The 24,094-nt window shown below is 51.8% G+C and overlaps 7 protein-coding genes across 7 annotated transcripts; 3 read left to right on the top strand and 4 right to left on the bottom strand.

The window, feature by feature from the left end:
• Nucleotides 1-438: 438 nt before the first annotated feature.
• On the top strand, nt 439-6,769 carry B0T23DRAFT_74742 (Dopey, N-terminal-domain-containing protein). The gene is made up of 4 exons (XM_062841734.1): nt 439-638; nt 718-3,247; nt 3,306-3,541; nt 3,594-6,769. Exons 1-4 carry the CDS (start codon nt 542-544, stop codon nt 6,491-6,493), a joined length of 5,763 nt encoding a protein of 1,920 aa, XP_062695351.1. The 5' UTR covers nt 439-541; the 3' UTR covers nt 6,494-6,769.
• Nucleotides 6,770-7,044: 275 nt separating this feature from the next.
• Nucleotides 7,045-8,531, bottom strand: B0T23DRAFT_352699 (RNA cap guanine-N2 methyltransferase-domain-containing protein; the record flags this gene model as incomplete). Its single annotated transcript, XM_062836096.1, has 2 exons — nt 8,150-8,531; nt 7,045-8,068 (listed from the first exon to the last, which is right to left on the bottom strand). Exons 1-2 carry the CDS (start codon nt 8,245-8,247, stop codon nt 7,045-7,047), a joined length of 1,122 nt encoding a protein of 373 aa, XP_062695350.1. The 5' UTR covers nt 8,248-8,531.
• Nucleotides 8,532-8,724: 193 nt separating this feature from the next.
• On the top strand, nt 8,725-10,493 carry B0T23DRAFT_332587 (GRASP55/65 PDZ-like domain-containing protein). Its single transcript, XM_062835745.1, has 3 exons — nt 8,725-9,065; nt 9,124-9,207; nt 9,277-10,493. The coding sequence occupies exons 1-3, from the start codon at nt 8,889-8,891 to the stop codon at nt 10,168-10,170; spliced, it is 1,155 nt and encodes a 384-aa protein (XP_062695349.1). The 5' UTR covers nt 8,725-8,888; the 3' UTR covers nt 10,171-10,493.
• A 1-nt stretch (nt 10,494) lies between these two features.
• Nucleotides 10,495-11,994, bottom strand: B0T23DRAFT_410559 (DAD-domain-containing protein). The gene is made up of 4 exons (XM_062839405.1): nt 11,275-11,994; nt 10,963-11,084; nt 10,842-10,864; nt 10,495-10,762 (listed from the first exon to the last, which is right to left on the bottom strand). The coding sequence occupies exons 1-4, from the start codon at nt 11,677-11,679 to the stop codon at nt 10,686-10,688; spliced, it is 627 nt and encodes a 208-aa protein (XP_062695348.1). The 5' UTR covers nt 11,680-11,994; the 3' UTR covers nt 10,495-10,685.
• A 363-nt stretch (nt 11,995-12,357) lies between these two features.
• B0T23DRAFT_74522 (uncharacterized protein) lies at nt 12,358-13,446 on the top strand. Its single transcript, XM_062841731.1, has 3 exons — nt 12,358-12,485; nt 12,558-12,634; nt 12,741-13,446. Exons 1-3 carry the CDS (start codon nt 12,468-12,470, stop codon nt 13,210-13,212), a joined length of 567 nt encoding a protein of 188 aa, XP_062695347.1. The 5' UTR covers nt 12,358-12,467; the 3' UTR covers nt 13,213-13,446.
• A 1,192-nt stretch (nt 13,447-14,638) lies between these two features.
• Nucleotides 14,639-15,998, bottom strand: B0T23DRAFT_311416 (uncharacterized protein; the record flags this gene model as incomplete). Its single annotated transcript, XM_062834638.1, has 3 exons — nt 14,639-15,240; nt 15,294-15,620; nt 15,677-15,998. The coding sequence occupies 3 exons, from the start codon at nt 15,996-15,998 to the stop codon at nt 14,639-14,641; spliced, it is 1,251 nt and encodes a 416-aa protein (XP_062695346.1).
• Nucleotides 15,999-22,167: 6,169 nt separating this feature from the next.
• B0T23DRAFT_418140 (uncharacterized protein) lies at nt 22,168-23,732 on the bottom strand (the record flags this gene model as incomplete). Its single annotated transcript, XM_062839673.1, has 4 exons — nt 23,416-23,732; nt 23,127-23,364; nt 22,538-22,733; nt 22,168-22,460 (listed from the first exon to the last, which is right to left on the bottom strand). The coding sequence occupies exons 1-4, from the start codon at nt 23,451-23,453 to the stop codon at nt 22,168-22,170; spliced, it is 765 nt and encodes a 254-aa protein (XP_062695345.1). The 5' UTR covers nt 23,454-23,732.
• Nucleotides 23,733-24,094: the final 362 nt, after the last annotated feature.

Here is a 24,094-nt window from a genome sequence, read left to right as displayed (position 1 = left end):
CAACCGCCAGACCTTCCAGAATCCAAAAATGTTAGCGATAAGATAGCGGGCCGCTCCTGCAGCTGGGTGTTTTAGTGGGGAAGATCAGTGATTGGATGGAACCCCGTTAGCGGGTGCAGGCAACGGCAGGGTGGGAGTGGTGCGCTGACGAACAGCATCAACAGCGCTGCTCCACTGTGTCTTACACAGATGCCCACCCTAACAACCTAACCCACAGCCTCACAGTGACACCGGGCGTCGACAGCTCCCGCCTGCTGCACCTCAACGTCCAGTCGTCGTCAACGACACGGGAACCTGGAACTGTCTGTTTGGAGTGGAAGCTACCTCTACCGTGACATCTTTCAGTGGAGTTCTCTTTGGGTCTAGTACCTTTGCGACTCAACACCAAAGACACCATCCATCCCGTCCCCCGTTTCCCGTCGCCCCCTCCGAGACGGCAATGACCTATAGCAGTCTGCCTAGATCAGGGGACGTCCTGTTCTCGAATCCCTAGACTCTCAAGGTCTCCTCCTCCCACGATCCCCATCACCCGCCGCCAACCATGTCTCTTGATCCTACCCGGCCGAGGTCCATCTCCCCCGAGAGCTCTGGCCGCGAATCTCCGGTACCCAAACAATGGAGGAACCAGCTTGGGAATGGTATGCCATGTTCCTCTCCCTCCCTTGAAACATGCCCACTAGAATACAGCTAGCAGGTAGCTAACCAGATGATGGACAGACGAAGTTACGCCGAAGGATAAGAACTACCGCAAGTACGCTTCCGGCGTCGAACGAGCTCTCTCCCTGTTCGATACAGCCCTCCAAGAATGGGCCGACTACATCTCCTTCCTCAACCGCCTTCTCAAGGCACTCCAAGCTCGACCGTCCACGATCAACACCATCCCCGCCAAGGCTACCGTCGCAAAGCGTCTGTCACAATGCTTGAACCCGTCTCTTCCGTCCGGGGTTCACCAAAAGACGCTCGAGGTCTACAATTTCATATTCAAAGTCATTGGCAAGGATGGTCTGTCGCGAGACCTGCCACTCTATCTCCCCGGCCTTGCGTCGGTTCTGTCGTTCGCCTCCCTTTCCGTCCGGACCCCTTTCCTCGACCTACTTGAACGCCACTTCTTGGGTGTAAACCCGCGATCCCTACGGCCTGCCTTGAAATCGATCATACTTGCTCTTTTGCCAGGCCTAGAGGAGGAAACCAGCGAGGACTTTGAGCGCACATTGAAGCTTATGGAACGCGTCAAGGCCGCTCTCCGCCCACCAGAAAGCGAGACAATAACGCCAACTCACTCCTCTGGCGACGACTTCTTCTGGCAGTGTTTCTTTCTGGCTTCCATAACTGGGCATAGCAGGAGGACGGGGGCCTTGGCATACCTTATGCGCGCCTTGCCTGAACTGGGACATCAGTTACATTCAGATGGCTACAAGGCTGAGACTCGCAATGGCTTGGATCCCGAGGTTTCTGCCAAGTTGGTACAGCTGGTAACGTCTCCCGAGCCAGGATTGCTGATCCGCTGCTTTGCTGCTGGTTTGGCCGATGACCAGATCCTTATTCAACGTGGCTTTCTTGATTTGCTCGTTACCCATCTTCCGTTGCACTCCAAGGTGTTGCAAGCCAGGGCCAAGACCGACGACCTAGAACTCCTCCTGAAGACCGCAGTTGGGGTAACGACCCGGAGAGATATGAGTCTAAACAGGCGGCTGTGGACCTGGCTCCTTGGCCCCGAGCCGACAGCTGCACACGAGGGCGAAGGCGGCCCTGATTCTCCCACAACTACTGCAAGCACCCCTGCCTACTTTATGTCGAGGACCAGCTACTTTGAAGAATTTGGGTTGCGACCCCTGACTCGGGCCCTACTCGGCATGATTAACGCTAGTAGAGTTGGGAACAATCCGGCAGACCGGGCGAAGCCATATCGTATCTGTCTTTCCTTGATGGACAGGTGGGAAATTGGCGGCTTGGTTGTGCCTGAGGTATTTCTTCCCATTGTTGACAGTGTCCGAGACTTCAAAGCAAAAGCAGACAGCAAATCAGACTTCACCGAGGTGCTCCGAAGTGCAAGTGTTTTCTTTGACGGAGTCGAGAGCGGGTTGATATACAGCGAAATTCTCAACCTCATGGCGCAGGCTATCAGTCCGGGCAAACTCTCAGTGACTGATCGTAGCGATAAGCTTGACCTTGTCAAGTTCATTCTCGGCCATTTCAACGTCAGCGAAGAAGAGATGATAACCATTCATGCTCCGCTTACGGTGCTCTCCATCTTATGCATGATCGAGGAGTTGAAGGGGAGTGATGCTTATGCGACCACTCTGCTACCAGACGGTACGACTTTGTTGGTCCAGGCTTTAACAACAGCTGCAAGGTTGTTGGAGCTCGTACCAGAACGAGCGTTCCCGACGAGCGCAAAAGCTAAAGCTATCGAGTCCAAGGTTTTGGCCGGAATCCCGAATGTTGAACTGCTGAAGAAAATCAAGAACTTCTACCACGCCGAACAAGGAAACTTGGACGCCACCTCTCCCCCATTTGTACCGCAGAATGTGGCGGAACTCTTGTTGCAAAAAGCTTGCGACATGAACTGTGAGAGTTTCAGTCAACGCGAGTCCGGCCCGACTGTCGCTGCAAAGAGCAAAGTTCTCTTGCTTCTTCTCACCAAGACACCTCACAGATCGTTCCTCGATACGAAGAAACTTCTTGCTTCCATTCACGGGTGTCTGTCATCAGATGCTTTTATTACCTTTACCACCTATTATTCGCTATTAACCCTTTCTACCCACCTTTATTCTGCCGACCGGATTTCCCATGTGGACCTCTCTGAGTTGGTTAGTCCTTTGGTACGCCACGCATGGAGCTTTTTATCATCGTCAGAGCCGAAGTACCACGTTGAGACGGTCCGAAGTCTTTGGTTACTCCAGACGGCTCTGACACCAACCAATCGAGACATCGAGGCAGCCATATGTTCTCTAATGCTGGAGAAAGATGTTTCAGGCACATTTATCCAGCGTCCTGCCGACCCTGGAAGAAGCTTCAGTGTGCTCTGGTCGCATAGTCTTCAAGATAACCCCTCTGGGAGCGATCGCCGAGGACCCAAGACCCCCATCTTCGACGCAAAGGCGCCGCCACGTCTTGGTGGTATAGATAATTACGAAGTCATGCTTACCCGCCCGTTATTCCTAATGTTAGATGCGCTCACCGATGAGCGGACGCAGCTGTTCATGACAGTCAAGAGTTGGCTGAGCAGCCTAGTCGGGATAGACAAGTATGACCCCAGGCCTTCTGGGTCACAAGTCACAGCTTGCTAACGCCTGTGCTCCCAGAATTTTCAACATCTTCGTGTCCAAGTTCGCCGAGCTATCATGTCTGAGGCGCCAAACAACCTCGGTTGAAGCCAAAGAGGTTCACAAATTCTCCGAAGAGGATGATGTGGAGCTGGCTGTGTATTATCTCCGCTCCTTATCCAATGTCTTTCGCTTTACCCCTGATAGCATTTGGGCGTTCCTTGCGAAAAAGACTATCCGCCCAGATTCTTACTTCCCATCATTATCCGAGATTAGTAGGTTACTATCCCATTCGGGCGTCTTGTACATGAAAGCTAACCAGATCAGCCGGATCCGAGGATGATCTGACCTTCCAGGAGTTTTTCCTCAAGGTTGCCATGCAATGCATGGCAGACGTCAACACTTTGAACGACGAAAGCTCCCAAATAAGGGTGACACAGCTTTATCGTTCAGCATTGGGCGTAATGCACCCTATCCTGGTGAACCCCTATGCTGAACCACTAGCACAGTTGCACCTTGAGAACCCTCTCATCGATATGCTCACCCAGTCGCTTTCAGGTCCGGAGCCTTACGTCCAGACCTTGCTTTTGGACGTTGTCTTTGCGGCCCTCAAGCTACGTGAATTAGCACCAGTTGAACTTCCAGAATCACCAACCGCAGAGAAACGTGCCGCAAGTGTTACGGCAGACTCGGCTAAAGCCTTCCGCGCTGTGGCTGGAGGGAAACCACCATCCGTTCTTCAGCCGCCTCCACCCACGCTGCTAAAGTGCATCCTTTCCGGACTCAGTGCACCTAGCAGCCGACACGTTTTGGATAGCTGGATTAGCTTTCTCGCTGAGTGCCTACCGCTTTACTCAGATTCGATCTTTCAAGTCCTGATTCCCTTGGTCGAGACACTCTGCAGTCAGATTTCCACCACCTTCAGCCGTTTACAGCAGCTCTTCCGAGCCTCCGACGAGCCTCCAACGCACAGTCAGATTGGTCCCGAGACTACCTTAATATCCCTACTGAATGGCCTCGAGCAGGTACTGGCAAGGGGACACGACAGGCTACTGGCTGAAGAGGCCAGAGCCCAGGTTGTCAAGAACCCAGACCAGCCTCAAGGCTTTTTCGGCAACATGGTCTCCGGTGTCTTCTCATCCGACACACCGCAGACCCGGAGCGCCACAGCTAACGACCGACTTACCGTCCTTTTGGCCTTCCAAGATGCGGTGCGCATCTGCTTCAAGATCTGGTCCTGGGGTCAAGGGAGCGATGCCTCCCTGCAAGACAGCTCTTCGGGTGCTTCGTTCAACTACACCTCTTTACGAATGAGAAACCGAGCGCGGAGGCTCCTCGAGCATCTTTTTGCTGCTGAGACGCTAGAGTGCTTGGAAACGGTCATTGGCATATGGAGGGGTGCACTGGATAGTTCTGATACGTCCAAGGCTGCCGAGGTGTTCAATCTCTTGCCTGCCCTTGATGGATCGCGGCCGCAGCATACAATCCCGGCACTTTTCAACGCTATATATAGCAGGACTAACCCGGGCGCGCTGGATCCCTCGAGGAGGTCGACCCTTACTATCGAGCTGCAGGATACAGACGTGGTGATTTTCCTGGTTGATTACGCACGCACTCTGGAGGATGATGCGATGGATGAAATATGGCAGGACTGCATGATCTTCCTGAAGGACCTCCTAGGCAACCCACTGCCCCATCGCCAGGCGTTGCCAAGTTTGCTGGAGTTTGCTGCGATTCTGGGTGAGAAGGTGGACAACACCAACTTTGGAGAACAGAGGAAGATGCGTCGTGAACTGGCGGATCTCTTCCTCCGTCTCCTGGCGGCTATCTTCACTACACGGCCAACCAGCTTCGTGGAAAACTCTTCGACAAGCTACTCCTCATCCACTACCAACCTTCTCCTCTCGGAAAAGAAGCCAAATGAGGCCCCTCGGACGCTTTCCGTAGCAGCCATCCGGACTCCATTCGAACGCGCAGACGATGTCGTTGGGATCCTCTCCAATATCGTTCCCAACCTGCCCAAGATCCTCGTTGAGAATGACCGCATCCTCACGGCTGCCACCTCCATCTCGGCCAACGTGATCGGCCCAACGCTGCGGTCCAAGTTCTTCCCCGACACCGTGTCAAAGAACACCCTGGTGTTGCTCCACCAACTATCCCGCCTACCCAACAACCAAAAGTCCTGGAAGAAGGACGTTGCCGATGCCTTCAACGATTCGCGCTTCTTCAGCTCCAACCTTAGCCTCGTGCAAACCGACTGGCTGCCCCTCCTCAAGCAATGGACCGTCGCAGACAAGGAACGCATGCCCGAAATTCTCGGCCGCATCACCCCGCCCTCGACTGCGGGCATTGTCTTCGGCGTCGGCGCCACCTCCGCCCGCCTCGAAGCCGACCGCAAGACGCAACTCAACCTCCGGCGCATCGCCACCCTCATCCTCGCCGCCACCGACGACACCTTCGTAACCGAGCTGCCGTCCATTCTCGACAAGCTCGTCGAGCTCCTCGGCGCCACCGCCACCTCCTCCCCTTCCTCCACCACCCGCGCCGAAGTGTACATGGTCATGCGCGCCCTCGTCCTCCGCACCAGTGCCATCCACCTCGCTCCGCTCTGGCCCGTCGTCAACGCCGAGCTGCACGCCGCCATCTCCTCGGTCGTCGCGCCCGACCACTCCGCGCCCAGCGACATATACGGCAACCCGGCCGTCATGCAAGCCTGCAAGCTTTTGGATCTGCTCGTCTGCGTCGCGCCCGATGACTTCCAGTTGCATGAGTGGTTGTTCGTCACCGACACTATCGACGCCGTCTACCGGCCCAGCGCAGCCGGTTATCAGCCCGTGGCGCTAGTGGATGAAGTCTCTGAGGAACTCAACGGTTCTCTTGTCACTCCCCACGCCCACCACTCCCACTCCCGCTCCCTATCCGAAGCAGGAGCCGCAGCTCTAGGCCTAGATCCGTCCTCGCTCCTTTCCCCCACCGATGGAATCGACGGTCAAGGTCAACCCCTCCGCCGTCCCCTGCTGGGAAACCTCCCAGGTCAAATCTCCGACGAAGTAGGCATGGAGCGCAAAGACGAACTAGTGGCCAAGGTGCTCCGGCCGTTTTTCGGACAACTGAGTATCTTTGCGTTTGAGACAACGTACAAGATGACGGAAGTGGACTGGGAGGGGTGTGTAAATGGATTGTTGAGGGATCTGTTTGATGAAAGGAGTGTGGTGAAGGCTCTTTAGGACCGGGCCGGCTCTGCGTATGGTGGTGGAGGAGCGGCGGGGTTGAGGGATGTGAGAGAGTTGAGAGGGAGGGAGAGGGAGGGGAGGAGTAGGTCGAGTTCGAGGTCGGGGACGGTGAGGTCTAGGGCGGAAAGTAGGTGGTAATTGGGATGGAGGATGCTTTGAGCATTTCAAACAAAAAAGAAGTAGGTTTGAGTAAAGTCTGATACTGTTTGGTTTACGTACTAGAGGTAGCGTATTTTGTTCCTTGATGGTTGTTTTATGCTTTGTACAATATCGATAGAGGGGGTGTTTGTTTCCCGTCTCGTTGAACTCCTGACAATGACTCCTGACGGTGATGGTAATAAAGAAGGCCATCAAAATGGGGAAGAAATCTCTTACAGTATGTGCATGCTCGTGTCACATCCGTCCAACGTCAATTGTCCATATCATGTCCTGTTCCTTAAAATTCTGTCCCAATCCCGAGGCTTCATCAGCCACTTGGTTCCCGAGCCTAACCATAGTAGTCCGGGAGATCCTACTTCTTTTCCTTCCCATGGCCGCAGTGATTGCTAGTTGTTGTGCGATGAGCGTCTCCTTCGTTTTCGCTTCCTTTTTTCGGCGTTGTCCGCTTTGGAGGTGTCGATTTCGATGTCCTGGGCGTAGGAGGTGTCGTAAGCGTCATGGGCCTCCAACGCCTCCTTTGGCGCCTCGGGGAGGAGCTCTGGTATTGTTTGCTCCTGCTCGTCATCCTGTTTTCTCTTCTTTTGCCCCCTATTTTCCTCGTACTGTTTCTTTTCCTCCTTGTCGGCGTCAATATTCCCCGGCAAATAAGCCACCAGCGCCTTGCTTGCTCCTTTTTGACAATACTGAATCACGTCAATCTTTGGAGCACCCTCCGGTACCAGAGCGGCAATCTGGTTCAAATCGCTTTGCCTAGGCAAAAACAGCGCCTGCGGCAGAATATGCTTTTGCTTCTGCGTCGATGGGTGCTCCTCCTTTTCTTCTTCCGGCATCGTACATGCCTTGTACAGCTGCTCCAGGTTATACGGCTCCATCTTGCTAAGATCGAAAACCTCCTGATCGCGGTACGAGACGCCACCCCAGGGCGGCGAGGCGAAGACAAGACACTCTTCTAGCTTGAGTCCCGCTAGGAGGCCATCCAGTTCCTCGTTGTCATCCTCTTGTTCCTGCCCCGTGGCCACCTCTCCACCCTCCCTTCCCCTCCCCTTCGTGCCCTTCGTCTTCCAAAACCTTTTCATAACCTCAAAGCAATCACCATGCACCCACGTAATCTTATCCAGCACATCATACACTTCCGCATTATGTTGGGCACAGGCCAGCGTCGACCTGTCCTTTTCGATAGCAATGATGCGATCCCATCTCCCCGAGGAAAGAGCAAAGGCAATCACGTTGCCTCCGGCGCCGCCGAAGAGGTCGATTAACACGCGTTTTCCGTCAGCGATGGGGTGAGTGGAGAGGTCCCGTGCGATGCGCGTGGCTACCGGTTCGGGCGTGACGCCGAACCAGGCAGAGTCGGTGAGGTGGATGTCGTAGGCGTAGAATTCGAAGATTGAGAACCGTTGGTGCCAGTATCTAGGGTGGGGTGAGAGGAGTGTTAGTGAGGTTTGGATTGGGGGACAAGGGACGATGACGAGAGGAGGGGAGTTTACTTACTTTTGGATGTCCCAGGGGACTTCACCGAGTTTGGTGTAGTGGTGACAATTTTCATCGAGAGGGAACTTCTCCCCTTTCTTGAGAAGTTTGGGACCCATGCTCCTGATGACTGTAATAGGCTTGGAGGTATTGAGTTTTGTGTTCTTCGGAATGGTGTTGGTCTTTGGATTGTGAATCCTGATTTGCTGTGGTAGACTGGCTGAGATTGAGGACCGGGACGTTTAGCGACAAATTAGTTGAACTTCTTGCCTGTGTCCCCAGGAATGATATGGTTGAGAAATCACGGACAGATCCGATGGAAAGACCAAAAGGTTGTGAATTGAGTCAAGAAGTGAACCTGAGATGAATGTAGAGAAGTACTCAATACCCGGGAGGTGCCGCGGTCTGGGTGTACTGTGTAAGTCGCAGGGACTAGACTAGTCTTTTCCCCCAATTCATTCAGGAAACCCACCTAGATTTGCGCAAACCCCACAGCGTGCCTGGAATTGGGAGCTTTGACCATCAAGGTCCACGCCAGCAGGAGCACTGGGCTGAAGTGGGGCTCGCTCTTGCTGCTGTCGTTCATCAACGTCCACCGTGACACGGAAGCTCCGAGTGCTGTAAATGCCAGGGTCGCTTCCTTCATGCCGTGGACTTGCATTTCGACTCTCTGACGATCAACATCCAAATTGCGGATGACCACCAATCTTTAAACTAACCCAACATTCGTTCGGACTTCACAGCATACTAGCATACAACGATGACAACCATGTTTAATGCCCTCAACCGCTTCATATCCCGGCTCGACGGCGATGCGGCCACGTCCAAGGAGAACCAGCCTGGCGGATTTGGCTTCCAAGTGCTGCGAAACACCAACCCAGACCTGGCCATTGAGCCATGGTTTGACTTTGTCGTTGGAATCAACGGGCGCATGATTGTATGTTCGAAACCGGTTCATTCCAGAGAGCCACGAGTCTAACAAAGCGCTGCTCTAGGACGACTCTGACCCGAGGCTCTTTGCCCAAGAGGTTCGAAACTGTGCTGGCGGGGTTGTACAGCTGGGACTTTGGAGCGCAAAGGTATATTACTATCATGAGCATGCCAGGTTTTCGATACGCAATGCTGACACCTTTTTTTCTCCTCGACAGGGCCAAAGAACTCGAGCACTCCACATCCCCGTTCCCGCCGACACTGCCTCCCTCGGCCTTACCCTCCAATGGACTGCCCTCTCCGTCGTTACCAACATCTGGCACGTCCTTGACGTTCCCGCCAACTCTCCCGCCGACGTCGCCGGTCTTCTCCCGTACAGCGATTACATCCTAGGCACCCCCGAGGGTGTCCTTCACGGCGAGAGCGGGCTCAGCGAGCTAGTGGAGGACCACATTGACCGGCCCCTGCGTCTTTACATCTACAACAACGAGTACAACGTGACCCGCGAGGTGACCATCCAGCCCAGCCGGGACTGGGGTGGTGAGGGTGCCCTCGGCTGCGTCTTAGGCTACGGCGCTCTGCACCGGCTGCCAGCGCCCTTGAGCGAGCCTGTGCACGCCCCCGGTGAGACCATGTTCGACGGCGACTCGGAGCAGTACGGACACGTCGGACAGCAGCAACAGTATCAACAACAACCCCAGTACGGATACAACCCGAGCGCACCACCAGCAGCTAGCCAATTCGCCCCCGCCACTGCGACTTTCTCTCCGCCACCACCCGTCGGCGGTGGTGAGTTCCTCATACCAGCGCAGATGGTCGGCACACCACCACCCCCAGCAACACAGTTTGGCGGCGCGGTCGCTTCTGCTCCGCCTAGGGGGAAGAAGAAGGAGAGACCGGCGAATAGGGGAGGGTTGGGCTCGATGGATGATTACTTCAAGGAGCAGGAGAAGAAGAGTAGGGAACTGGATAATGCTCCTAGCAGGAAGAACACACCAGTACCGCCGCCGCCAATGGGAGGTCCTCCCAAGGGTGGGCCGCCCAAGACAGTGTCGTCGCCGCCGCCTGGCAGTGCGCAAGGCGAAGATACGGCTGACCGAGGCGAGAGCTAGTGGCTTAATGTGGAGTATTGGGAGAAGTTTTAGTCTAGGAGTTTGTGGACGACACCTGGGATATGATGATTACAGATACCCAGGGATGGGACTTGGTGACTGTCTTTGACAATGGCGGTGGACTTTCCGTCCAGTACTTGGCTTTGGGAACTTGCGGGCATTGAATTTCGTTGAAGAATCCCGTCACCTGGCGTCGTGACAGGCCTGAAGTTGGTGAGGTTATGATAGGACCCCTCACGGTAGTATACTTTACACTAGTGTGATCATTTTCAGCGAGTGGGAGAAGGAAGTGGAATAATCCAGCTTGAAGCATCATTTGTACATACTATAAATCGAAAAGAAGAAAGGTATAATAAATGCCAACCTGTTTCAAGTTACCCTCCCGCCTTTATTTTGTCTTCTGCTGGCTCCTTTAAGATCTTGGACGGTTCTGTTCTTGCTTGCTTGCTTGCTTGATCACTTGCTTGCTTGCTTGCTTCCTTCATGTTCCCGTCTTTCAATCATTTCCCACTCATTTACCTGGATCTCGTTATCAACCCCTGAATCGCAGGACAATCCTCCACATCCCCGCTGGTGCACTTTTGACCCCTCGCTCATTCGCTCGCTCATCCTTGATTGGTTTCTGTTCTAGTTGATAAAGTTGACGCAGAAGAAATGCAGAATCAAACTACAGACCAGGTAATCGGCAAAGGCTCTATAACCGAGACAAAGTAAGTCAAAGTTAGCACAGCTATCCCACCAACACTCACTAACCCGGACATTCCTCCTGCAAGGAACCCGCATTTCACGTACCGTTCAGGCGACACCGAAGGGAAATCACTCTTGTTCGCCTCGCTTGTCTGGATCCGTAGCGAGGCCGTCAGGACGAATTGGCCGACTGTTGCTGAGAAGCCGGAGAGGAAGGCGTTGAAGGGCTGTTGTGAGACGACGACCATTAGTCAGCCAACGCTTGCTTCTCTTCTACTGATGTTTCTTGCGTGTCTGTCTTTTGGCTTTCGATCCACCATTGAAGTTGTTCGGGAAGGGGGGGGGGGGGGGGGGGATGGATCAGTTGGGTTGGGACGGATGGTGAGAACCCTCGGGAGGCGGCGAAGAACGACGTACATAATTGCCAGCCAAAACACAATATAAAAACTGTAACCCGCCCACTACCACCAAGAATGCCATGAAGGCATCAAGCAGCTTGGTCCGCTGCGGCGTTGTGTCCTGGTAGTGTCTCAAAAGGTTGCTGAAGACTTTGTTCCATGCTTGTCCCCCCGCCGCCGCCGTCTTGTCAATGTTGCTGCTGCTCTTGCTAGTAGTCCCACTGGCTTTTGTGGTAGAGGTGGTAGTGGTGGTCGTGGGCTCAATCTGAGTGCTGGTAGCAAAGGCATTGGTTGTCGTGGCAATGGGAGGAGCGGAATCTTTGGGTTGGACTTTGGTTGTGACTGTTGCTGATGGTGTCGTCGAGGATGCTGAAGGGGTGGGGGAGACGCCGCGGGCGGCCGCGTTCTTGCGCTTTCCACCCATTGTGTCGGATTGTTATGATTGTTTGGGGATTATGGAACGTTGCGATTGATTTGTGTCTCTGCGCTGTTGCTAGCAGGTGGTGTTGGTTCGAGATGGTCAATTCGAAAATTCGTTGTCGCGATGTTGTTGAAGCTGTAATGGTGTTGGTTTGTGTAGGTACCTTGACGGGAGCTTCCGATTCCACACACTGCTCGCTGTGTCCAGTCGCTAAAACGGCCACGAAGCTTCATCTGGCTGTCATCATCGGGGACAGGGGTACAATACAGTACTTCCGAACGATGGTCGCACACGCCGCAATGCTTGTGTTTGTTGAACACTGTGGGGAGATGTCAATTGGAGCTGGCGCACGGGCCAGGCGGCATGGGTGGGGAGAGAAGGGATTGGATGGAACTATGGAATTGGGGACCTGTTTCCAAGCCGATGGAGCGCTCCCATGCCATGCATAGGTCGTGGAGAATTGGTGTCGAGAGTGGAGCAGGCCTGCGCCTTGCTTGTTCAACTTCACTTCTCTGCAGAACAACATCCTATGACTGATCACTGCGTAAATAAGCTCGAGTTTTTGATGTGATTTGGTGTGATCTGGCTCAGAATCAATCACGGGTATTGAAGTTATAGTCTTCCTCCCTTCTACTCACCCGGTTCTTGAATCTCGCGCACTTCTGCCGTCCAGATTCTCAACCTTCCGATTGGGGACCCTTTGTTGACTTACACCCCCCCGGTGACGACATCCACTCACAACTCACCACTATCCCTTACCATACACCACAACTATAAACATACGTACAATTATGGCCTCCATACTTGAGGTGTGTTATCTCCTCACCAGATACTTATACCAGAGTCTCAGGAATAGCTAACGAAAATACAACAACACCCAGGCCCTCCAGCCCCACCCAGAAGACCATCTCCACCTCCGTCTTCACCGAGCCCGCTCCGTCATTCTCACCAGTCAAGAGTACTATTTTCCCTCCCCTTAGGTCTCCCCGCCCTCTTCCCATTTCTACCCACCCCTTTTCAGTCGGCCAGTCAGTCCACCAGATTTATTAACAGTTAGGTCCCAGACTGGTTGAAATCCGCGCCGCCCAACGGACCTTTGAAGGCGCCTACATGCGCACCGCCCTCTCACAATTCTCCTTTGCGCTCATCATCCTCAAGATCTTCACATCGGAATTCTACCCCATCGGCGCTTTGTTCGCCGTATACGGAGCTGCGGTCATGTTGGTGGCAATCTATCGGCGATATGAAGGAAATCGACAATTTTTTGATCAGGAGGTTGAGGAGGACTTGGATAACGACGAACGTCATGGGGCCGGGACAGCGACAGCGACAGGCTTTGATGGACAGATGCGACAGGGCGATGAACTGGTAGTTGATGGAATGGGAGGAGGAGGACAACGGTTGGAAAGGAGAAAGACGGTCATGGTAGTCAAGAAAAAGTTTAGGACCAGCACGAATAGTGTGGCGTTGTTGACGGGGTTGAGTTTTGCGGCGTATGTGACGTTGATGGTGTTGTTGTGGGATTTGAGTCGATAAGATTAGGCTACGCCGGGTGGAAAAGCTTTCCTTGGATCACTTTGTTTCCCTTGTGTCTTGCGAGTGATTTCACGCAAGTATATATAGCATTCACATGGCAATTTCTATTTGGACTAAGAGTTCATGTACATTAATTATTCCGTGTGCATCTCTGCGGCAAGTCTCAAACGCGAAGCAAGTATGGTATCAGATTCCACTGAAATGATCATGGGGATAATCCTTCTAGAGCAATGAAAAAATACCCATGAAAATGCCCGTTAATTACGTCGAACCAAAACATAGATAAGTACAAAGCAAGAAGCAAAAAAGGCAAGAAGAAAGTTGTAAAGCCAAACAAAAAGATATATAGGCCAACAATGAATCCAGCTATAATCCGTGTACCGCTGCAAATTTTGTTTCCCGTCCCAGTCGCTGATCATAATATAAAAAAAAAAAAGAACCAAAAGGAAGTTTATCGCCCTGTTAGATTTACCAGGAGAGATAAAGAGAGAGAGAGAGAAAAGGAAAAAAAAAAAAAAAAAAAAAAATCAACAAAATAACAATAACAAATTCTGAAGAAAAGAAGAAAGTATTATCAAGTAACGGACGAACAAGACGCCAATGGCAACATCGCCACGTAAGCAGCGCTTCTCCAAATTGCTGCTCTTCTCTTTTCACCAAGCCGTCAGGTCGTTCGCGCCGTTCCGTGTGTCTATCCCGTCCCGATTCCGTAAAAAATTCTCCGAGAAATATGGTCAAGTGTGAAGCAGTGGTAGAGGTCCATCCAGAAACTGTACCCGAGTCCTTGAACCAATGTCTGAAGTCTCCTCTTGCTTGGTCATTCCCTCTTTTCCGATTTGAGGACCTTAGATAAACGGTAACCCTTGTACGCACATTGAGTCGCATGACCAGCCAAGCCCACTGCAATTTGACGATGGTGGTTTCATGGCGGTTGTACTAGTCAAAAACTCGATCTCATCATAACAAGAGTGGGTAACCTTGTAAGATATCATCACGTCTCGACCTGTCTAATGTGATGCATCTCGTGCCGCAATAACCCCATTCGATGTCACTGGGCACTCGGTTTCCCGATTCTCTCTCATGCATCTGAGAGTTCGGGGGAGGCAAGCCTTTTGATTAGTGGGGGTTGACTGAGAACCTTTGTCGAGTACCACAGGGGAACGTCTTCAGCCGAGCCGCATTCTCTCCGCAAAACCGCCATTCTGCAGCCAGAAAGGTAGAAAGCGGATAACATCAATTGGTGGCCGTAAAATAGAGGTCTCGACTTTCCAGAACCCGATAGCCCTCAGAAGATGTCTAGCGGCCAAATTCAACCAAGCTTGAACTCAAAGTTGAGTTTAACTCTTTAATGCATCGACTTGCCTGCCATCGCACTTGAACATGTCGTGGCCCGAATAGCGAGCCTTTTTGAGTGGGACTTCAACCCCTACATCCCATGGCCCTGCTGGTCTCCTCCTTCCCCATACCACGCAGAATAGCCTTCAGCAGACTTGGAATACTGATAAGGTTGCTGCCACGACGCATAACCGGTCGGGGGAACAGCTCCAGCTGAGACGGCCGGATGGGGATCCTGACTTGTTCCCGAGACGGTATCAATTCCAGGCATGATATTGGCAATTGGGGAAGGATAGATATCACTGGAAATGGCAGACGACTTGCGATCGTAAGGGCGACCGCCACCGCCCGTTTGTGAGGCTGGGGGATATTGCTGGCTGGCTATGCCCTCACCGCCGCCGCCAAAAGACATGGAGCGAGAGGAAGGGACGGGGTAACCGGATGATGACCATGCTAACTCATTCTGCGAGGATTCGGAGCCCATGGATGCTGCTGACCAAGTGGCTGATTGGGGAGCGTGCGGCGTGTAGGGGGGGAAGGCGGGGGTGATAGGGGATTCACTCGTGTAGGATCTCCAATTCGGGTTTATATCGTTCGGTTTGGAAGTATTCGGACCGGCGTCATGGGAAATCCAGTTGGCCATGCCATGATGGCCAAATTCGTAGGATCTAGTGCTTGTGGCAATTGGGGGAACTGTAAACTTTGTCAGTAAAATCCACACCATGTCTGTTTGGGTTTTGACCTACTCTTGGGATCTGGGGTGTACTCTTCCCTACCCGAAGGCTTCATGGGGGGTGGCATGTTCGTGATTGATGCTAATGACAAATGCGGATAACTTGAATGACTGTGAACTTCTGAGAGGGCCCCGCTCTGTATCGCCGGTGATGAAGATGTGGACGTGATCTTAGGCCCAGTAGAAGACCGTTGTGCCGACTTTTGTCGGGTTTCTTGCGAGGGTTGTTGGTCCACTGGGTAGAAGGTGCATTCTTTCTTCAGGCGAATGCAGTTGACACATCGAGCCTGTATGTCGTTCTGGGATGGAATACACCTAATCTTCCTGCGACGGCAATGTCCTGCATTTACGGTCAGTGCACACGCAATAGTTACTTTGGTCTTGACTAGAACTTACCGCATGCCACAGAGGTCCGATGATACCCTAGTTTGTTCCTTCTTTTCTCTCCCGAAAGCAGACCTTGGTCGGGCGTCGTTGGATCTCGCGGGGTGGGCGGCGGTTGACTTGTTTGTGATGCAGACATTGAACGCTTCGACTTCGTCGCAAACGGATAAGAGTCCGATCGATCTCTGCCCATATCTGGGCTGTGCCTAAGATCCATCCCTGAGGACCCTGGAGGCGGAACGGCATAAGGCAGGTACCCGGAATGTTGGATATCCATATCTGTGCCGTTCTGTGACGGTGGCGGAGGATACTGAAATGACATCGTGTCTGTCATAGGTACTGACAACACGGCAGGATATATAGCGGAGTTGCCAGATAGCCAGCCTTCAACTATGGATTTAATAAGGGGCAAATGGGCGGTTTTTATCAAACAATCCTGCTCTGAGTCGTTCTACTAGCTGAACGGCGTACTTCAGGGTTGCCGCACGTTTCAGCATCAAATAAACGAGAGATGGCGGGAGGCGGGTAATGACCGGAATTGCGGATGTAGTGGTCGATCGTGACCGAATACTGTAGCTCTTCAATGATCGGTGCTGATTCTCCGTGTCTGGGGTAAGGGTATCTATGTGCAAATGCCTTGAGGAGAGGAATATGGTTAGCGGGTGGCCTGAGATGCCAAATTTTGGGCCATGGGTCAAAGCCAGTGGAAAAGAGATAAGCATAAACTAATGAAGGTATTGAATATATGAAAGGGGAGTGCAAGAAATACCTCTATGAATAATCAGAGTTGATGAGCCGGAGAACATGTAGCGAGTAGGCGGGCCAATGAAGATGGCAAATTATTTGGTACTTCCGGAATAAGAGGACCAAAGCAATATGAGCGGCGTTGGACACACCCTTTTTCTGATTCTAGTTGGGCTGAAGAGCAGTGGCAGCGGCAACTCTCTGAGCGGTGTTGATGCAAGGTGTCGACGCAGCAACAAGGAGTCGGGCTATATTCGATGTTGGATATGGCTACACCTAGATATGAGCTTGTGCCAACGGGAGGTGGAAGCATATCAGTGATCTGATGCGTCTACCTACCTTTAGGTATACTAGGGAAATGCGGGTACTATCTGGGGAAGCCGACGCCTGCTGACTGCAGTTGAGGTTCAGGGAGTTTTTCCACCGTGCTGAAATGCACAAGCAAGGAGGTGCTTGGTCTGAAACCGGAGCCCCAAGATATCCCGTTGGTTGGGTTAAAGGCTTCACACCCCTGATGTGATAGTCTGTGTATATCGATGGAATATATTCATGTCCTAGCGAAAATATGGTCAGTAGCCAAGGTAACAGATTCCGTCGCCACCGTTTGCGGACATTTCCCACCAGCTGGCGCTGGATGTTGTTTTAGAAGTTGCAATTCCGCGCTTCCAGGTTTTAGCAGAGTCGAAGAAAGAACTATTAGCCGCACGTATGATGGACGAGCGTATAGTGCTTGTGCGTTAAGATACTGCAATCGATGATGCCCAGCTGCAACTTGCAAGGGGAAACGGTCGAATCTGGCTGAGTGAGGGAGGGTTCCGGCAGGCTATGAGGCGTCGGCCACTTGCATATGTCAAAGGAGCCGCGCCAAGTTGAGCAATACTGGGATCTAGGCAGCTTCGTCGGCTAATCTGGTGTCGACTGCACAAGTGATTTCGCAGTGGTGATCAGGAAGTACTTAAAAGCTGGGGCGCACTCAGCTTCAGCTAGATATCTGCTGATACCATACCACGAGAGGTGCAACTCGCTGATCCTGGGAAAACGCACGAGCGATAAGCCGTGAGAAGGTCTTGATCATTCAGCTTGATCGATTTCAAGCCGCTTTTCGTCGACTGAGGGGAATATCAACCCTGCTTGATCAAAGCAACCAACTGAGGACGATGCGGGAGTGATATAACAGCATCTACGCCACACAACACTGCTGGTTGCAGATTTGATGGTAGGCCGGGGTAAGCGACAGCTGGTATATAGGTGGAATTGCTGATATGAAAAAGTATCGACGATCGACGAGCCCTGGCAGGCGCTTTCAAAAGTTGGATACGATTGGGAGATTAAAGGTGGTGTTGTGGTCTTTACGCTCTGCACTTTCCTTTCTTTTTCTTGACTGCTTCGTGGTTTTTGCCCGACTGCAGCGGCTGTTGAGATTTTGATTTGTAGGATTTTTGCAGCGAATGAGCTCTCGTAGCCAGATGCTGATCGGGAAAAGGCGTCTAAGGCTGAACGCTTATGGTTGATTGCTGATCAAGTGGTCGTTGAGGCTGGTGCTCGTTATAATAACTCAATCGTTTGAGGTCGTCATAGGTCCGAGTGAATGTGTAAGGTTTGAAGGTAGGCTAGGTTTTTTGGGGGGAAAAAAAGACGGACTTGACTTAAGATGAAATGAAACGACCACGCGTTGACCAAGTAGTGTAAGTAATGCAGCTTCATGCATCGAGATTGGTTGAAGAATGAGGGAGTGTTGGGGTGTAAAGAACAAGGCAACGTAGGCCGAAACCTCAAAGTAAAATATGATGCAAGAAGGAGTGGCGAGACTGGGCAAAGAGACGACGCACAAGGGCAACGGGACAGAAAGGTCACATCAATTAATGGCCATGGAACATATTAAAAGCTCTTGTTCTTCTCTCAAATCTCTTTGTCCCCCTGGACCCCTCCGATCTTCGCACAGTCATTCTGCCACTGGCAACGTAAAAGGAAATGGGCAAGGAAAGGTGCACTGCACTGCAAGTGTGAATGCTGTTGGGGCTGGAGCATGCCAGACAATGAAGCACCCGGACATGGAAGGAACCCAAAAATGTCTTCAGGCAATCATAATTCAAGGGCAGAAATTGAGGAAGGAACCCGAAGTTTGTATCCTCAAACGGTTTCAAGGGCATGTTCCAGCCAAAAGTTCGGGTGCTCGGTCAACTCGACATGCCTGTGACTTTGATATCAGTTACTGCTAGCTTTCGGTGTCATGAAGTAAAAGTAAATTGAAGGCAATGGTCCGTCTAGACCTACGGGTCTTCCCACCCCATGTCCTCGCATGACGGTGGATGGGATGCTCTTTCAAAAGCGGTCTGAACCACAATACTTACCTTGGAGCGGCGGAGGCTGCCTTCGTCTTTGCCCACTTCCCTTTGAACAGTGCTAAAGGCTGAAGCACCACACTGAACCCCCCCTGATCAGCCATCGGGCCTTTCGGAAGGAAAAACTCTATTTCCTTCCATTGCTTCCACTGCTAACTTCATCAACCGACCGGGACTTCCCAGACTCCGGTTGTTGTTTCGAGGGATGCAGCACCTCTACCGAGCACCATGGTAGGCTGCACTCAACATCGATGCCACATTGGTGGACTCAATGATGTTTGGCAAGAAGTTTGTACATGCATGAGGTACCCTTCCTATGGTCGACAGCCATCCCCCAATGTCAGTCTTGTATCCCTGCGCGCGCATGTAAGTACCTGTACGCAGCTGCTCGGGACTGCAAGGTACCTGAGAACCCAGACTTGGTACTTGGTGTCTCAGGCACAGTAGGAGATGCTTGGTCGGTTGTACTTGGCTAGACCCCTTTCCTGCGTATATCACTGGAATGATTTGACCAAAGTGTTGTTGCCTTCTGCCCCTCTCTCCACTTATCGAAGCTTCTTTGTTGCCACTAGGCCGGGCCAAAAGAAGACGCTGAGATGACATGCATACCTAGGATGCTTTAGTGTAGTGCAGCTTTGTACCCTTGTTGACCGCGGTCAGGATCATGCGCGAAAGTGGCATCCAGCGGGAAGGGTAGGGTCCCTCGTGAACAGGATCGGATCTTGGAGTCCTGAGATTTCGACATTGGAAGATGATCATATGGGGAAAGCTTGTGATGCTGTGTTGATGCTGTCGGGTCTCTCATGATGAGACCCAAGTAAGGACCAGCAAGGAACCGAGAGCCTGTGAATAGTGGCCACGAACGTTTCGTAGTGGATGCCTGCGCGAGGCCTGCGTGTCGGAGCCTGACCTCGGTTCTTTGTTGAACAGTCGGAGTAGCTACAAGGACATTGTCCAAAAAGGTTTATCGTGGACTTTGTGTCGAAAAATGCGCCGCTGCCAGGCTCAAAAAGCCCGCTTTTATCCCTGGCAGGTCCGTGCAAATAAATATCAAGGATCACACACCTGTGACTGTCATGATAGGTTGAGGACTGTCTGATCCCTGGGATCAGTCCCGTTTGGAGTCAAGCGTCTGGTAAAAGCCACACCACTTGTAAGGATGCCAAGAATGCGTAACCCCCCTCATCCGTCATCCTTGGCCTCGTTGTTGCAGTTGGAGGTGTCCTTCGTTCGGGAAGGGATTATTCGATTCTTTCACTAGTCAACCAAAGCGTCATGCTTGTGGCTTCGTTAATCGTCAACTTGCACCCATCTCGTATTATGCCGAGGTTGATTTGCGCCGGGACGGATATCAGTCTGGCTATTCTCTGTCTGGAGGGGACACGATCCGTCGGGGAAATGCCATGCTGGGCCGAAGTTCTTATCAGGGGCTTGTTGATCCTTAGCAAAGTGGCAGAAGAAATTTACCATGGTACCTGATGCGCTTTTTCGATTAGTACTTTCATACATGTGTCTTTTTTAGCCCGGGCCAGACTGTTAACGAGTGTCAGAAAGGTCGACTGTACCTTGCATCAGCTAGTTGAAAGGGTGAAGACATATTTGTGTCTGCCGTAGCAACAGTATGGGGCCTGGTATCCGGAAGAGACGATGATAACAGCCAATGTCGCAGCTTTTCCGGATTGCTCTCTTCCTCTCCTCTTTCATGGACCGGTTGCTCCAGCTGCAGTGCGACACAGGACTGTAGCTGCGATATTGGCTATCTGGCACTTGCGCAGTGATATGGCAGATGCTGCTATCGCTGAACAAGACTCAAGCTGGTATAATGCTGACTAATATATAGCGCTACTGGGTCGCATTGGGAGCCATGGAAGCCTCCCTGCGATCATGTAACACTATATGGGCCGCATCCCCGAAGGGTCGTCTTGATGGGCGCCTGGGGGACAATGTTGCGAGATTGAAGTTTTCCAGACCAGGTCTAGAAGCTGTTGCTGCTGAGCAAGCGGGTGTGGCCTATATCGTCGGAGGCTTGGACTAAGAGACCGGTGAGCGACATCACGCTATCTTTCAAGCAGAGTCCATGACTTGGGCAGTAATGCTTAACCTCAACGCTCAGCATACCCGATATCAATCCCAGCCTCTCAGTCTGTGTAACAAGCTTTTGCATCCTGGAAAACCCGTCAACCAACGGTCCCAGCAAAGAGATATGTCGATGCTTGGTAGGCTACCAGACAGTGTCAGGACGGGGGAAATGGAAGCCCAAACTCCATGATGACGTTTCGTTACTGCGTACCTCTAGTCTAGGGATCTGGGGATGTCTCTGTTCTGACATGTGGGCATATGGATCAGCCCGGATCTCGCAATATGTACCAGCGCGCTTGTTGCAAGCAGTGTGTCGATGGGAGATTGATCGTCGCCAGGGTCCGATTGACAGCCAATCATCCATGTGTCGGTCGGGGACAATGGCTGCTTGGATGTGCTGGTTTAAATGACGTGCGAAAAGGGCCGGTCTGAGTGTCGTTCCGTAGTGTACAGCGCAACCGGACAGCCGCCCATGTTCTATTGCCAGGATTCGTAATAGTGGTGGGTGACTCGGAATTACGCTGCCGAAGCATGTACAGCTGAAGCGATCGATGACTTCACTATTCATACAGGATTGAAGAGAGAAATCCCCTCAGAGAAGTAAAGTCGGAAACCGCCTGGTCGCGGTGTTCCTGCTGGCTCAGTGCAGTCTGCCTGCCGCCGGCAAAGCACGTACCCAGCTGCAGGAAAAGAAACGAACGGCCAACAATGAACAAGTAAGAGCTAGGTGCAAGTGCGCTCATTCAAAGGTGTAGAATAACAGTCAAGGTGGAGATTAGATTGCTAGGGCATCCTGCTTCCACTTGGTTGCAGCTTTTCTTTGCACCTGCCCTGTGCGATTTCTTGACTCCGGCCCGAATCGGACATGGAATGGACGAACTACTCCCGTACTTTCCCTCCCTGACTTCTCGACAATTTCCCTTCATCCCAATTTTCCAAACTTTCACAGCAATGGCTCAATACCTAGGTAGCGAGGTGCTCCTGCCTCGGGGAGTCAAGACCGCCACCCCGACAGGCGAATGAATTGGATGCCGGTGTGACGCAATGTCGCTGAGGTGGTGAAGTCCAGAATTCGATGTGGGGTGACATCCAACGAGGACACTCAACCCTCAAGCCTCGAAATAAGTTCTACTGGCTAAATCAACTATCGCTACAGTATCTTCCGTTGGGAACGAACATTTCTGCATTGCTGCTACCCATCAGCTCTGTAAGGGCACAGTTAACATGCACACAGGATTGACTAGAGGTAGGTATACCCTCGTATGCAGGGCGAGCTCGACATGGCCGGCACGACAGTGAGACAACCAAAACACTTGATTACCTCTATACTAGTCACATCTAGATATGTACATCCACATCCACATCCACATCAGCACAACAGCAGGCGACGGGTAATCCACCGAATCCTCCCGCAAAACGTGACCCTGTAACGGCTATCGTGACGCTACACAGCCTGTCCCGCTCAGCCCTAGCTGTGTCGATGAGGGCGGCACGCTTAGCTTTGTCCACTTGCCGCTGCGGCTGGTTGCCATCTCCGGTACTTGCGAACATTAGACGCTCTTGCGCGCTTGTGGCCGTTAGAAAAAAATAGATGTGATGAGCCTCGCTGATAGTGACGACAGCTCTAGGACCTGATGTTGGTGATATCTTCAAACGAAAGTACCATCGACCGCCTCTGGCTATGGTCAGATCTCGTAAATCCACTCACTTTGGTCCTTGGGCATTTGAGCGGTTTCCTGCACGGCCATACAGACGCTTCCATATCGTCGGCTTTTCGGTTCACCTTCCTCCAGCGTGTGGCAGACGAGCCTTGGCAATGACAAGGGTTTGCTCACGACTTTGACACGTATGTTTTCCTCTCCCATTTCTTCCTCGCACATTATCCAGTAACCGGCAACCAAGCGCTGCATTTCCGATCAAGCGAACCTTCTACAGTCCAAGATCCCAGCAATACACTTTCCGATAAACATTTCGGAACCATGCAGCTACATGTGTCTAGCCACGGCCATGGATGTCTAGCGGCGTCCTGGTTTGATTACACCATCTTGTCACTGGAACAACAATACTAATACATTCTCCCTTTAGCCAAAATACCCTTATACATGCTCACAGCCATACATTTTCATGGTGCTTAGGCCATAAACTGCCTCTGCAAAGCTGGTGGATGGTCCGTCTAATAGCGCGGGCATTGACTTTGCGCAGGTCAATATCGTATTTAATCTACCTCTGCGCTGACGATGGTCGCCGTTCCGGCAGCAAATGCCAAAGATTGGAATCTTGCGTCATGAGGAGCATACCTGGCGCATTTCGAAAGAATTACCAATGTACAAACCTCTTTTCGAGCTAATCCGAGCTAGTATGCTTCTGATACCGAATGGCGCGACAACCCCCGGGGCTTGTTGATACTCTCCGAGGCTTTGCAGCAACAAAGCACGAGAGTGGTCGAGCTTCTTATCCGTCGACTTCCATTCCACAGCCCCTACATCCTGAGTCTGGCTTTCTAGAATCCTTCCCTTTTTATGCCGGAAATTCGTCCTACGATTGCAGCAGAGCTAACAGGAATTGCGGCGACAACAGCGAACTAACAATCCGCTTCCACTTGCCTCAAACTTGTTACATCGCATGTTGCCTTCGCGTCTCCTGGGCCATTAGATGAAACGCTACCTGCCCTGGAAGCTGTCCCTGCCCTACGATGCAATCCTTTGTCGATAGACACAACCAAAGCCGGGGCACCAAGATGACAGTCTAACACAGTATCTGACGAGCCCACTACAACTCATACCACTGCACTGTACACATCAGTCCTGAAAAGTTTGTTAGCGGCATACACGCCCCACATCCTTTTATAAGGGGGTAACAGGGGGGGTTGCAGGGCGGGATTAATCTATCTACGCATTCTAATTAGTTAAAACTACCTAATTTCAAGGTGAGAAAGAGGGATTCAAGCTGCCACACACAAACCTCGTCAATCCCCCTTATATTAGCTCAGAATTACTAGAATTACCCAGAACCCCCCCTCACTACCTTCTATAATCGGAAAAATTACAATACATTTACAGGGCACTCCAATATATTTAACCAATCAGATTTTAGGATTATTCGCTAGAATAACTAGTAAATTAACGATTTTCTAAAAATTATAATTCTAACTAAAAGCACACAGATTACCCAGATTACTTAGATGGATTTAAAAAGTGGTATAAATATTAAATTTCGACTAGAATCAACGAAATCTGAAACTTCAAAGTACATATTTACTTCGCGC

Source organism: Neurospora hispaniola (assembly GCF_033458365.1).
Source record: "Neurospora hispaniola strain FGSC 10403 chromosome Unknown B0T23scaffold_2, whole genome shotgun sequence".
NCBI classification, from domain to species: Eukaryota; Fungi; Ascomycota; class Sordariomycetes; order Sordariales; family Sordariaceae; genus Neurospora; species Neurospora hispaniola.
The sequence above is the reverse complement of the archived record's forward strand: the minus strand, read 5'-3'. Positions and strand labels throughout refer to the sequence as shown.